The following is a 15,275-nucleotide window of genomic DNA, read 5'->3' on the forward strand; positions in this document are numbered from 1 at the left end:
TTGCATATCTTTTGTTAAATTTATTCCCAAATATTTTACTCTTTTTGATGCTATTGTCTTAATTTTACTTCTGGATTATTCATTGATAGTATATGGAAATACAGTCGACTTTTGTAGACCTGCCGATGAATCTTGCACTCTGTATTCTAAGGACCACACAACTCCTTCAGCTAGTTACCTGTTACCTGATTGAGTTTGGGATCTCACATGGCTGGCACAGGGGTCACAGTTTATAGGGTCATTCTGTGGACAATTCCTAGACTGACCCTTTTTTTTTTTCTTTTTAATTTTTTTTTATTGAAGGATAATTGCTTTACAAAATTTTGTTGTTTTCTGTCAAACCTCAACCTGAATGAGCCATAGGTATACATATATCCCCTCCCTTTTGAACCTCCCTCCCAACTCCCTCCCCATCCCACCCCTCTAGGTTGATACAGAGCCCCTGTTTGAGTTTCCTGAGCCATACAGCAAATTCCCATTGGCTGTCGATTTTACGTATGGTAATGTAAGTTTCCATGTTACTCTTTCCATATATCTCACCCTCTTTTCTCCTGATGTCCATAAGTCTATTCTCTATATCTGTTTCTCCACTGCTGCCCTGTAAATAAGTTCTTCAGTACCATTCTTCTAGATTCCATATATATGTGTTAGAATACCATATTTCTCTTTCTGACTCACTTCACTCTGTATAATAGGTTCTAGGTTCATCCACCTCATCAGAACTGACTCAAATGCACTCCTCTTTATGGCTGAGTAATATTCCATTGTGTATATGTACCACAACTTCTTTTTCCATTCATCTGTCGATGGACATCTAGGTTGCTTCCATGTTCTAGCTATTGTAAATAGTGCTGCAGTGAACAGTGGGATACATGTGTCTGTTTCAGTTTTGGTTTCTTAAGGTTATATGCCTAGGAGTGGGATTGCTGGGTCATATAGTGGCTTCATTCCTAGTTTTTTAAATAATCTCCATACCATCTTTCATAGTGGCTGTATCAATTTACATTCTCACTAACAGTGCAAGAGTGTTCCCTTTTCTCCACACCTTCTCCAGCATTTATTGCTTGTAGACTTTTTATGATGGCCATTCTGAGTGGTGTGAGGTGCTATCTCAATGTAGTTTTGATTTGCATTTCTCTAATAATGAGCAATGTTGAGCATCTTTTCATGTGTTTGTTAGCCATCTGTATGTCTTCTTTGGAGAAATGTCTGCTTAGGTCTTCTTCCCACTTTTTGACTGGGTTCTTTGTTTTTCTGGCATTGAGTTGTATGAGCTGCTTGTGTATTTTGGAAATTAATCCTTTGTCAGTTGTTTAATTTGCTATTATCTTCTCCTATTCTGAGGGCTGTCTTTTCACCTTGCTTATAGTTTCCTTTGCTGTGTAAAAGCTTTTAAGTTTAATCAAGTCTCACTTATTTACTTTTGTTTTTGTTTCCATTACTCTAGGAGGTGGGTCATAGAGGATCTTGCTTTGATTTATGTCATTGGGTGTTCTGCCTTTGTTTCCTCTAAGAGTTTTGTCATTTCTGGTCTTACATTCAGGTCTTTAATCCATTTTGAGTTTGTCTTTGTGTATGGTGTTAGGAAGTGTTCTAATTTCATTATTTTATATGTAGCTGTCCAGTTTCCCCAGCACCATTTATTGAAGAGGCTGTCTTGCTTCCTTTGTCAAAAATAAGGTACCCATAGGTGCATGGGTTAATTTCTGGGCTTTCTATCTTGTTCCATTGGTCTATATTTCTGTTTTTGTGCCAGTACCATACTGTCTTGATGACTGTAACTTTGTAGTATAATCTGAAGTCAGGAAGGTTGCTTCCTTCAGCTCCGTTCTTCTTTCTCAAGACTGCTTTGGCTATTCGGGGTCTTTTGTGTTTCCATATGAATTGAGAAATTTTTTGTTCTAGTTCTGTGAAAAATGCCATTGGTAATTTGATAGGGATCACATTGAATTTGTAGAATAGTCATTTTCACAATATTGATTCTTCCTACCCAGGAACATGGAATATCTCTCCATCTGTTTATGTCATCTTTGATTTCTTTCATCAGTGTCTTATAATTTTCTATGTACAGTTCTTTTGTCTCCTTGCTGCTGCTAAGTTGCTTCAGTCGTGTTCAACTCTGTGCGACCGCATGGACTGCAGCCTACCAGGCTCCACTGTCCATGGGATTTCCAGGCAAGAGTACTGGAGTGGGGTGCCATTGCCTTCTCCTTAGGTAAGTTTATTCCTAGAAATTTAATTCTTTTTGTTGCAATGGTAAATGAGATTGATTCCTTAATTTCTCTTTCTGATTTTTCATTGTTAGTATATAGAAATGCAAGTGATTTCTGTGAATTGATTTTGTATCCTGCAACTTTGCAAAATTCACTGATTAGCTCTAGTAATTTTCTGGTACTATCTTTAGGGTTTTCTCTGTACAGTATCATGTCATCTGCAAACAAAGAGCTTTATTTCTTCTTTTCCTATCTGGATTCCTTTTATTTCTTTTTCTTCTCTGACTGCTGTAGCTAGGACTTCCAAAGCTATGTTGAATAATAGTGGTGAAAGTGGACACTCTTGTCTTGTTCCTGATCTTAGGGGGAATGCTTTCAGTTTTTCACCATTGAGAATAATGTTTGCTGTAGGCTTATCATATACAGCCTTTACTATGTTGAAGTAAATTCTTCCTATGCTCATTTTTTGAAGAGTTTTAATCACAAATGGGTGCTGAATTTTGTCAAAGGCTTCTTTTGCATCTATTGAGATTATCATATGCATTTTATCTTTCAATTTGTTAATATGATCTATCACATTGATTGATTTGTGTATATTGAAGAATCCTTGCATTCCTGGAATAAACCCAACTTGATCACGGTGTATGAGCTTTTTGATGTGTTGCTGAATGCTGTTTGCCAGAAATTTGTTGAGGATTTTTGCATCTATGTTCATCAGTGATATTGGCCTGTAGTTTTCTTTTTTGTGTTGTCTTTGTTTGGTTTTGGTATCAGGGTGATGGTGGCCTCGTAGAATGAGTTTGGAAGTGTTCCTTCCTCTGCAATTTTTGGAAACAGTTTTAGAAGGATAGGCATTAGCTCTTCTCTAAATGTTTGACAAAATTCTCCTGTGAAGCCATCTGGTCCTGGGCTTTTGTTTTGGGGGAGATTTTTTTTTTATCACAGCTTCAATTTCAGTGCTTGTAATTGGGTTGTTCATAATTTCTATTTCTTCCTGGTTCAGTCTTGAAAGATTGAACTTTTCTAAGAATCTGTCCATTTCTTCCATGTTATCCATTTTATTGCCATACAGTTGTTCATAATAGCCTCTTATAATCCTTTGTATTTCTGCATTGTCTTCTGTAACCTTTCCTTTTTCATTTTTCATTTTGTTGATTTTATTCTTCTCTCTTTTTTTCTTGATGAATCTGGCTAAAGGTTTGTCAATTTATCTTCTCAAAGAACCAGCTTTTAGCTTTATCTTTACTATTGTTTCCTTCATTTCTTTTTCATTTATTTCTGCTCATATCTTTATGATGTCTGTCCTTCTACTAATTTGGGTTTTTTTGTTGTTCTTCTTCTTTTTCCAGTTGTTTTAGGTGTAAAGTTAGGTTGTGTATTCGATGTTTTTCTTGTTTCTTGAGGTAGAATTGTATTGCTATAAACTTCCCTCTTAGAACTGCTTTTGCTGCAGTTCAATACATAAGGAGCACCTCAATACATAAGACAAATACTAACAGACATAAAAGGAGAAATTGACAGTAACTCAATCCCATAAGTTTTGAGTTGTTGTGTTTTCATTGTCATTTGTTTCTAGAAGTTTTTGATTTCCCTTTTGATTTCTTCAGTAACCTGTTGGTTATTTAGAAATGTGTTGTTTAATCTCCATGTATTTGTGCTTCTTACAGTTTTTTTCTTGTAATTGATATCTAGTCTCATAAGCCTTGTGGTTGGGGAAGGTGCTTAATATGATTTCAATTTTCTTAAATTTACTGAGGTTGGATTTGTGACCCAAGATGTGGTCTATCCCAGAGAATGTTCCATGTGCACTTGAGAAGAAGGTATATTCTTCCGCATTTGGATGCAATGTCCTGAAGATATCAATGAGATCCACTGCATCTAATGTATCATTCAAGACTTGTGTTTCCTTATTAATTTTCTGTTTTGATGATCTGTCCATTGGTGAGAGTGGGGTGTTAAAGTCTCCTACTATTCTTGTGTTCCTGTCAGTTTCTCCTTTTATGTCTGTTAGTGTTTGTCTTATGTACTGAGGTGCTCCTATGTTGGGTGCATAGATATTTACAATTGTTATGTCTTCCTCTTGAATTGATACCTTGATCATTATGTAGTGTCCTTCCTTATCTCTTGTAATATTCTTTATTTTAAGGTCTATTTTTTCTGATATGAGGGTTGCTACTCCAGCTTTCTTTAGCTTCCCATTTGTATGGACTATATTTTTCCACCCTCTCACTTTCTAGACTGACCCTTTTTTAAGTCTCAGGTTTCATCTGTGCTCATATATAATCATATTCTTCATGTTTATTGAACACTTCCTATGGCCCAAGCACTGCTCCAGGCACAGGGCAACAGCAGCACACAGACGAAGCCCTGCCTGCATGGAGCTTCCATGCTAATCGAGGGAGCCAGGGCAAACCAGTAAGTTGTTGCAGAGTGTCTTAGAGCGGGATAAGTGCCAAGAAGGAAGTCATCGAGGAGAGGGGAAGGAGCAGGTGGCCTGAAGGAACCTGGCAATTCCGGATGGAAGACCTCCCCGAGAAGGTCTCACGTGAAGGATGAGTGGCAGTGCAGGGCCAACCAGGCACACAGGAAGAGCAGTCCAGGCGGAAATGAGCGAGTGAGTCGCTCAGTCACGTCCACCTCTTTGCGACCCCATGGACTATACAGTCCATGGCATTCTCCAGGCCAGAATACTGGATTAGGTAGACATTTCCTTCTCCAGAGGATCTTCCCAACCCAGGAATCAAACCCAGGTCTCCCGCATTGCAGGCGGATTGCAATGGGACCAGCCAAGGCAAAGACAGAGGCAAGGGCGTGGTGGGGGCATCAGTGAGATGGTCTCAGAGACCATGAGGACCGACTGTGCAGAGATTGTCTTCTCTCCCGAGTCCTGGAGATGCTGCCTAAGTCATCCAGACCCCAGGCTCCTGGAAGAGGAGACGGGCCGAGGAGGACGGACACTCAGCTCGGATGTCCATGCCCTACCACCTCTGGCCCACCACTGCCCAGTCCCTCACACACTTCCTCCCCATGGGCTCTTCCCTTAAGCGTTACTGTCTCCTCAATCCTAAAGCAAAAATCCCAAAAAGTCAAAACAAGAAATCATCAAAGACTGATTCTGAAATTTTAATTTATTTGTTTGGAAAAAATAACAAAACTTAAAATGTTTGGCTGGATGTCCTGGTAGTGTAGCACCAATGTACCACCCCCAGGACTTGAAGGGAACATCAGATGTTCTAAGGGGTCTTAAAGCAGAGGGGCTCGGCAGTGTGCATTGAGAAACTGTAAAATGTCTGTTTTCAGAGGGTGGGGGAATAACAAAGATTTATATAGTAGTATTTTTGTTCCTGGGAAAACTGGAATCAATAGAATCCCCCAACTGAAATCGGCTCGATAAATAATGGCATGTACACAAGATGGAAACCACCGTGGCCAAATAAGCACTGTTTTCCAAGAATGACACAGCTGGAGGGAGCATCTCCCAGAGACGGGGCACATAAGGACATAGGGACATAGAGTCAGTGTACACGTGTGCGTGGCCTGGGAGCCAGGAACAGCTGGCTTCACCTTTTTTTAAATGGCTGAGAGAAAAATCAAAGGAGAGGACTATTTCACAACATGGAAGAAGCCCATGAAATTCAAATACTAGCATTCGTGAATTTTTGCTGCCACACATCCACGTCCATTTGTTTCCACGTTGTCCTTGAAAACTTGAAAACAGCCACGATGACAGAGCTGAGAAGCTGCAGCAAGAGTGGCCAGGAAGGCTGGAGGTCTGTAGACAGCTCCTCACTGAGGGGTCTGCCAGCCCCTGACCCGCATAACCACCTGGAGACGTCTTCAAGGCCACACACACAGGGCTTTGTAATACGACGCACTGCAGGGCGACAGGTCGACCAGTGGTGTTCATCGCTTTTTGACTTGTCTGTGTTTCCATTCTTTCCTTGTCATAAGCATGTTCTGCTTTTATTTTTATAACGTGGAAGCTTCCATCAAACTGCACACTCACAGACGCCTTTCCCACGCCCTCCCTAGGGGACTTCTCCTTCCAACAGGGGTCACTTGGTCATTCCGGAGCAGTTTCCTCAGGAACCAGGGGCAAACAGGCCCCCAGGCCGCATGCGGGGGTGGGCACAGCAGGCCCTCCTGCAGCCGCATCCCCTGCGGGTAGGCAGGGGCCAGGCACACCCTGGGCTCCAGCCACTTCCAGTTCTGGCCCCCTGACGGTCCCTCATGTTGTGAGCTTCAGCTGTCCTTAGGAGGACAGTGGTCAGGAGGCCTGGGCCCACCTCTCCCCACCAGGGCACAGAGGGGTCAACTTGGCCACCTGTGTGTTCAAACCGTCCCCTCTTCAGCAAGGGGTCAGCAGCTCAGGGCAGCGGCTTGTCTGAGGGGCAGGTAGCGTGGAAGGTCCTGGCGGTGGGGGCAGGCGTTTAGGGAGGTGATCCTGGGAGGAAGCAGGTGCCCTCAGAGGATAGAGACGAGGAGCCAGATCCTCGCGTGGGATCCGCCTAGAGGGGAGGCTCAGAGAGTTGGTCAGCTCATCGGAAGCAGATGGGCCTCGTGGTCCAGGCCCTGCCACAGTGGGAGAGAGCCTGGCGTCTCAGTGCTTTCTCTGTGTCCCCCAGGTGTCTTCCTGCCCCCGTCCCCGGCAGCAGCAAACGAACCCATCCTGGAAGAAGTGGGGATTGTGGCTCTGGCACCCCTGGCCGACGTGCTAAACAGCCCGCAGCCCAGCCCCGTGGCAGGCCCCATCGTGAGCCCCCTGGCAGGCCCTCTCAACACGCTGCTGCCCGGCCCAGGGCCCACCTCCCAGAGCAGCCCACTCACCAGCCTCCTGAGCAGCCACCTGGCCAGCCCCCTGGTAGTGCCCCAAGTGGGCACACCAACCAGCTCCCTGGGCCTGCCCTCCACCGGCTCCCTGATGCCCAGCAACCCCCTGGCGGGCCCCATGGCAGTGCCCCCAGGGGGCACACCAACCAGTTCCCTGGGCCTGCCCTCCACCGGCCCCCTGACTCCAGGAAGCCCCCTGGTGGGCCCCCTAGCTGTGTCTCAGAACGGCCCCCTGATGCCCCCTATGACAGGCTCGGGGGTCCTCTCCCTGAACAGCCCCCTGCTCACCTCCACGGCCGCCCCTCTAGGTGTCTCTCAGAACGTTCTGGCCAACCCCATGAACAATCTGGTGCTGTCGGAGGCCCCACGGGTGAGGCTGGCAGAGCCGCTCCGAGGATATCCCCCGGGACCCCACCCCTCGGCTGACAGGGGACCTTCTGCCACCTCCAAAGGTAACAGATGTGGGGATGGGGGGTGGGCCCTGCCAGGCCAGTCCTTGGTCCTGCCTCGCTCTAATCTGCCTCCTTTCCTTTCTGCCCCTCCCGCACATCACTAGTTTCACTCCCCACTGAGCACCCCCAGCCAACCCAGGAGCCGGAGCCCCTCAGCATGACATTTGTGGGTGCACCCATCCAGACCTCCACCCCTGTTGGTGCCCTGGGCACTCCAGGCCCCGTGATAGCCTTCTCCTATGGCACCTCAGATGCTCAGACACAGCCTGGCGGCCCCCAGGGACAAGTGATCCCTGCCTCTGTCCCTGTCTCGACTGCCTCCAACATGGCCATCCTCACCTCTGCCCCTACCCCCACCCCCACAGTGACCACCAGCTACACCCCCTCAAGCACACCGCACCCCTCTGCCCGAACGCACCACTCCCCATCCCGGCCCTCGCCCACCCCTCACTCCCCTCCACGCAACCCCCGCTCCCCACCGCGAACCTCGTCCTCCCCGGCTTCAGTCACCGACGCCCGTGGTCCACGCGGCCCAGAGCAGTCTCGGAAAAGCATCCTGGAGTTGGAGCGGAAGCTAGCCCACCGCAAGAGCAGCAAGTTCCCCGACAGCTCTCGAGGTCAGCGCGAGGCTGGGGTCCCCTCTGCTGCCCATGGAGACCTCCCAGGCACCCCTTGGGCTGCTGGCCACAGCCACTGATCACTCTGTCCACCCCTGTTGTCCCCAGAATCAAAGCAGCTAGCCTGGGAGAGGCTGGTGGGGGAGATCGCCTTCCAGCTGGACCGCAGGATCCTGTCCAGCATCTTCCCCGAGCGTGTGAGGCTCTATGGCTTCACAGTCTCCAACATTCCAGAGAAGATCATCCAGGTGTGTCCTGCCCATCCCCACTGGCCACCGGAGGGCCTGCCCACCACTGCAAGGGTGGGGAGCTTGCTGGCTCTCGACGGGCTTCTGGGGGCCAGCCAGGCAGAGCACAGCAGAATCTGAGGGCACCCAGGGATGCAGGAAGCTCAGTGCTCAGTCCAGTGGCCAGCAGGTGTCCAGGGTGTCCGGCCGCAGGGGCCTGTGTCCCAGCCCCATGGGAGGCCTTCCCAAAGAGCAGAGCAGCGAGGGCCCCCGCAGGGTCAGATGTGCGCTCCCAGCCTTCTCACTGCCGTGGCCTCTGGACCTCCGAGCTCTGCTCCCAAGGGCCCTTCCCCAGGCTGGCAGAGCTGAGGCCTCAGCCTTCTTCCCCGAGGGGTCTGAGTCCTCAAGGGTCACAGGTGGACACAGTGGAGGCCGGTTTCGGAGCCTCTGAGTAGCTGCGGCCTGGTGGCCATTGAGGCTGGGCTAATTCCAGTCCATTCCCAGCCTGCCCTCCACTAAGCCCACTACCCCCAAGGGACATGGAGGACAGTGCTTCCCAAACGAGTCTGGGCGCTTCTTGCCGCCACCGTGTACTAGGCGCTGACGAATGGGAGCCTGGGGGTGGGAGGGCGTGGGCCGGACACCCTGCGGCCCTGCTCCCCAAAATGAGCGAAGGCACGCCTTCGCGACTGACGCCCCGCGGGTGGGGGCGGCGGTGAGCGCACAGGAGTAGGGGGCGCGAGGGTGGCAGCCTCTGCCTCTCAGCGTTCATCCGCGGGGACTGAGCCCTCTGTGCCCCTTCCTCTCTCCTTGGCCGGGCTGTCAGCCTGAGTCTGAGTGGGCAGAAATGACGTTCGGTTACAATGGGCTCATCAGTTCCGCGGGTTGCATTTGCCTTCTCCATTTGTTAAGGTGTCCGTTTAGGTTTTTAATTTTACCGTGGCCAGAATTATCTGCCTTTTCCTTTATCTGTGCTTTTCAAGTCTTGTTTAAGACTGGAGCTGCCAGCCCCGCCTCAGTCCCCTCTTCCAGTCCACGTGTGTGGGCTCCGGTCCTCCCTTCCAGCCCTGCCACAAGCCGATGTCCTAATCCAGCTGCAGAGGTAGCCTGGGCATCCTTCTTCCAGACTGTAGTAGCTCCTCTTGGCCCTTCACTCTTCAATAAGAATTTCAGGGTCTGTCAAGTTCTAAGAAAAATCCAGTTCAAATGTTTGGGTTTTCATTGGTTTACAGGTTGAGCTGGGGACGTTTCCCATCTTTGCCCTATTGGTATCCTTGTGTTGCTGGTGTCAGCAAGCCCACGTTGCTAACATCCGGTTTGACGACCCTTGACCTGTCTTGGGAGCTAAAATTCAGACTTAAATTGAAGTAGGGAAAACCATTAGGCAATTCAGGTATGACCTAAATCAAATCCCTTACGATTATATAGTAAAAGTGACAAATAGATTCAAGGGATTCGATCTGATAGACAGAGTGCCTGAACAACAATGGACGGGGGTTCGTAACACTGTACAGGAGGCAGTGACCAAGACCATTCCCAAGAAAAAGAAATGCAAAAAGGTAAAATGGTTCTGAGGAGGCCTTACAAATAGCTGAGAAAAGAAGCAAGAGGCAAAGGAGAAAAGGAAAAACATACCCATCTGAATGCAGAGTTTGAGAGAATAGCAAGGAAAGATGAGAAATCCTTCTTTGTGATCAATACAAAGAAATATAGGAAAATAGAATGGAAAAGATGAGATCTCTTCAAGAAAATTAGAGATACCAAGGGAACATTTCATGTAAAGATGGGCTCAATAAAGAACAGAAACAGTATGGACCTAACAGAAGCAGAAGATATTAAGAACAGGTGGCAAGAATACACAGAAGAACTGTACAAAAAAGATCTTCATGACTCAGATAACTACAATGGTGTGATCACTCACCTGGACCCATACATTCTGTGGTCCAAAGTCAAGTGGGCCTTAGGAAGCATCACCATGAACAAAGCTTGTGGAGGTGACATAATTCCAGCTGAGCTATTTTAAATACTCAGAGATGATGCTATGGAAGTGCTGCACTCAATACACCAGCAAATTTGGAAAACTCAGCAGTGGCCACCGGACTGGAACAGGTCAGTTTTCATTCCAATCCCAAAGAAAGGCAATGCCAAAGAATGCTCAAACTACCACACAATTGCACTCATCTCACACGCTAGCAAAATAGTGCTAAAATTCTCCAAGCCAGCTTCAACAGCTCATGAACCAAGAACTGTCAGATGTTCAAGCTGGATTTAGAAAAGGCAGAGGAACCAGAGATCAAATTGCCAACATCCACTGGATCATAGGAAAAGCAAGAGAATTCCAGAAAAACATCTACTTCTGCTTCATTGACTAGGCTAAAGCCTTTGACTGTGTGGATCACAACAAACTGTGGAAAATTGTTAAAGAGATGGAAATACCAGTCTACCTTACCTGCCTCCTGAGAAATCTGTATGCAGGTCAAGAAGCAACAGTTAGAACTGGACATGGAACAATGGACTGGTTCCAAATTGGGAAAGGAGTACATCAAGGCTATATATTGTCACCCTGCTTATTTAACTTATGTGCAGAGTACATCATGCAAAATGCCGGGCTGGATGAAGCACAAGCTGGAATCAAGATTGCTGGGAGAAATATCAATAAATCTCAGATATGCAGGTGACACCACCCTTGTGGCAGAAATCAAAGAGGAACTAAAGAGTTTCCTGATGAAAGTGAAACAGGAGAGTGGAAAAGCTGCCTTCAGTTCACTCGCTCAGTTGTGTCCAACTCTTTGGGACCCCCATGGAGTGCAGCATGCCAGGCTTCCCTGTCCATCAGCAACTTCCGGAGCTTGCTCAAAGCTGGCTTAAAAATCAACACTCAAAAAACACAGATCATGGCATCTGGTCCCATCACTTCATGGCAAATAGATGGGGAAACAATGGAAATAGTGACAGACTTTATTTTCTTGGGCTCCAAAGTCATGGAAGATGGTGACTGGAGCCATGAAATTAAAAGATGCTTGCTCCTTGGAAGAAAAGCTATGACCAACCTAGACAGCATATTAAAAAGCAGAGACGTTACTTTGCTGACAAATTTGTGAATAATCAAAGCTATGGTTTTTGCAGTAGTCATGTATGGATGTGAGAGTTGGACCATAAAGAAGGCTGAGTGCCATAGAATTGATGCTTTTGAACTATGGTGTTGGAGAAGACTCATGAGAGTCCCTTGGAGAGCAAGGAGGTCAAACCAGTCAATCTTAAAGGAAATCAATCCTGAATACTAACTGGAAGGACTGATGCTGAAGCTGAAACTCCAGTACTTTGGCCACCTGACTCAAAGAACCAACTCACTGAAAAAGACCTTGATGGTGGGAAAGACTGAAGGCAGAAGGGGACAACAGGGGATGAGATGGTTGGATGGCATCCCTGACTCAATGGACATGAGTTTGAGCAAGCTCTGGGAGATGGTGATGGACAGGAAGCCTGGTGTGCTGCAGTCCATGGGGTCGCAAAGAATGGGACTCAACTGAGTGACTGAACTGAACTGAACTGAACTGACCTGTCCTGGACCACAGCCACCACTCCTGCTGTGTCATGCGTGCAGGCACGGTGGCTATTCAAAAATGGGCACATGACACAGAGAAGCACAATATTTATGTCTCTAAAATGCTGCGTCTGATATCTAGTTGGCAAAGATTACATTAAATTGTAAGATAAAGTCTAGTTGCCCATGTAGATTAGACATCAAACCGTGGAAAGAGGGTTTGAGTTGTTTGAAACTGCCCATTTAAATGGAAATAAGCTCGGTCTTTCAGTGCCTGGGCTGTGCAAGTCCTCCCCTTCCCCACCACTCTTCGCCCTGCCGGATTGTTTCTACTTACACTGGGCAATAGTCACAGCCCTAAATGCAACTCCCCAGAGAAGAGCCAAGAAGAGGAGGCAGAATGTCTGTAAGGCAATTTTTCAGTGTTTAAGAAAGTCAATAGTTCCGCCAATACTCCAGCACTCCAGCCTCCACCTTGCTGGCCTCCAGCAGATGGAGCCAGATGGAACCCAGGTCAGGAAGACAGGCCTGTCCCAGTGTTGCAAAGTGGCTCAGGGTTGCCCCTGCCAGAAGTCAGAGGTTGCTTTGGCTGAACCCTAACATGAGCCTGGTGCTCCGCTCACACGACCACCCAGGGAGGGGCAGACAGGGAACTAACTGGAGAAGGCGATGCTTGAGCGGACTGGGCGACCCTAGGAGGTGGTGTCTAGGGAACTGCGGGCAGAGGGTGAGCAGGGCCAGATGGGGGCCTTGAGGGTCAGCCCTGGCCCTGGAGCTGGAGCAGCGGGAACCACACGGGGGCTCTAACTGGGCAACACCCAGCCAATTCCGTGCACTGCCAACCCACTGTTTCATGGGCCTGGGGGCAGCGGTACCAGCGACAGGTACAGAATTTGCAGGACCAAGTGCACAGGAAAACACAGCACTCCTTGTTCAAAAATTAAGACCTCGAGATTGCTTCAGCAGAACTTCAAGCTGAGGGCACCAGAAGGCAGTGGAGGGAGGGATTGGGAGGCGGGGTGCAGGCCCAGCCCGGCAGGGACAAAGTAGGTGAAGACCGACCTCAGGCCCAGACACCGGAGCCGGCGCCCGAGTGACAGCAGTGCTGGGACTCAGGGCCTTGGCTCTGGGCCCGGGGTTGTCAGCGCATGGTGAGGGCTGGAAGGGACCCCCGCAGGGTGTGGGCACAAGATGCTAAGGATGGGGTGTTGGGACAGGGGGCCTAGAGAACAGCCTGAGAAGTAGGAGGGCCGGACCCAGGAGGAGGCCTGGGAAAGACCCTGGGTGGCATTTTCCCAGTCAGGCAACCCTGGGGGTTTGGGGAGGTCCCCTGGTGTCTCATCACCAGCAGCCACGCCCTCCGTCCTCTGCTGCTTGTGGCCCCAGCTCAGTCCAATTCCAGGTGGTGGATGGAGCTGGTGATGGGGCTGCTGGAAGCTCTGAGCTCAGGCTCAGCCCACAGGGTTCCCCCACCCTGGATCCCTAGAGGCACCTCGGCCAGGGCCTCCAGGACACCTCCCTGCAGGTCCCACCCTCCGACCGTGATCCTGGCGGAACCACACCCCACAGCCTCCTTTGCCCCCATGTGTTTGCCTGCTCTTGGGCCAGGGTGGAGCCAAGGGTCCCTGACCATTGCTGTCCCCTCAGGCCTCCCTGAACCCCAGTGACCACAAGCTGGACGAGGAGCTGTGCCAGACGCTCACACAGCGCTACGTGAGCATCATGAACCGGCTGCAGAGCTTGGGCTACAACGGGCGGGTGCACCCAGCGCTGACGGAGCAGCTGGTGAACGCTTATGGCATCCTTCGGGAGCGGCCGGAGCTGGCCGCGTCCGAGGGTGGCTCCTATACAGTGGACTTCCTGCAGCGCGTGCTGGTGGAGACTGTGCACCCCAGCATGCTCACTGATGCGCTGCTGCTGCTCTCCTGCCTCAGCCAGCTGGCCCACGATGATGGCAAGCCCATGTTCATCTGGTGACGCCACCATTAAAGCTTCCCTCGGACGCTGGCCGTTGGGCCCGGGCCGGTACTCCTGGGTGGTGCCGCCTCCTCTGGGGCCCTTCCGTCCTGTCTGCTCTCAGGGCTCCTGCCCCTCGGGGTCCCCGGAGAGAGCCCCAAGGCCAAATTTCAGCAGCTGTCATGCTGAGGGGGTGTTCCAGAGGCCCCACATCTCCCCTCACATGGCCTGAGGCCTGGAATAGCCAGAGCAGGAAGCGAGAAGGAGCCGAGCTGGCAGCGGGTGTGTGGGTGTGCCCGCAGCCCTGACCACCTGCTGGCGGCCAGGTGAGGCCTGGGCCCAGAGCAGAAGGCAGAGTGGGCTCCAGAGGAGGCTGTGGGCACAGGAGCGCCTCCCTCTGCACTAGGCAGGGACAAGGAGGGTGGGGACATGTTTTCTGGACCCTCATCAAGGGCAGGGGGACATTAAAGGGACAGGAGCCAGGAGAAAGAGACTCACTCACACCTGGGCACTGGGCAGCCCAGGGAGGTGGGGGCCCTGCAAGGCCAAAGGCTCCCGCAGGAAGGGACTAGACTGTGAGAGTCAGAAGTGGGAGGGCAGCTCCCCACTATTGAAGGGGTACAGCTGAGCAGCACAGGACAGCTGGAGTGGGGTGGGGTAGGAGGGGACACGGGAGGTAACCTATAGACTCAGAGAGGGAAGGCTGGTGGGGAGTGCGGGATGCCCTGAGTGTAGGCCAGGGTGCTTGTCCCTTCAGGACCTGCATGAGGAGCGGAGAGGGCCTTCCTGCAGGAGGGGAGGAGGCCAGAGGTGGTGGTGGGGATGCGGACCCCAGCCAGGAGGCTTCCCGAGTACCGCTGCCCACCAGCCTGAGGATCACCAGGGGACAGAGGAGCCACCGGGCATGGGTTAATGTCAGCTACCAGCAAGAGGGTACAGAGGAGAGGGGGTTAGTGTGAGCTGGGGTCTCTGGCCCCAGAGCTGCTGCCTCTCTGCAGCCTTACTCCCCTCCCCCCAGGCCTACTTCAGCAGATGAAATCAGACCCCTGGGAAAGGCAGGGAGGGCCCCTGCATACAGACAGGCAGAGAGCCCTAGGTGCGCCTAGCTCTGTCTGCTGAGAAGGCTGAACAACAGGACAGACGGTAGGAAGGAGCACACCCAGCACCAGACCTTGATTACTACAGGGGATCCGGGATTTCTGGAAAATTTGGGGGGCGGTGCGAGGAACAGAGCCCCTTCTCTGTGTCTGCAGGCGGGAAGGGCAACCCTGGCCCAAGCTTCAGGGCAATTTAGGAGCCAACCGTAAGAGCTCTAGGAACCGCTTCGCAGCTGGAATGAGAAAGATGGGGGCCAGGGAGGGGAGGGCAAGGCAGCACCTGAGCAAGGCCAAGTAGCTCGGTCCTGGGACCCAATAGAGTGGCTCCCATCTGGCTCG

General features: G+C 50.3%; 1 protein-coding gene across 1 annotated transcript in view; it reads left to right on the forward strand.

Annotated features, from left to right (window-relative positions):
* Positions 1-13,860, forward strand: part of SPATC1 (spermatogenesis and centriole associated 1) — a 27,536-nt gene extending 13,676 nt beyond the window's left edge. Inside the window, exons 2-6 of the mRNA XM_070382551.1 lie at positions 6,839-7,066; positions 7,169-7,495; positions 7,600-8,112; positions 8,221-8,360; positions 13,531-13,860. Coding sequence (XP_070238652.1) covers positions 6,839-7,066; positions 7,169-7,495; positions 7,600-8,112; positions 8,221-8,360; positions 13,531-13,860 — 1,538 coding nt within the window. The remainder of the gene's footprint in view (positions 1-6,838; positions 7,067-7,168; positions 7,496-7,599; positions 8,113-8,220; positions 8,361-13,530) is intronic.
* Positions 13,861-15,275: the final 1,415 nt, after the last annotated feature.

Source organism: Bos mutus, chromosome 14 (genome assembly GCF_027580195.1).
Source record: "Bos mutus isolate GX-2022 chromosome 14, NWIPB_WYAK_1.1, whole genome shotgun sequence".
In the NCBI taxonomy this organism is placed as follows: domain Eukaryota; kingdom Metazoa; phylum Chordata; class Mammalia; order Artiodactyla; family Bovidae; genus Bos; species Bos mutus.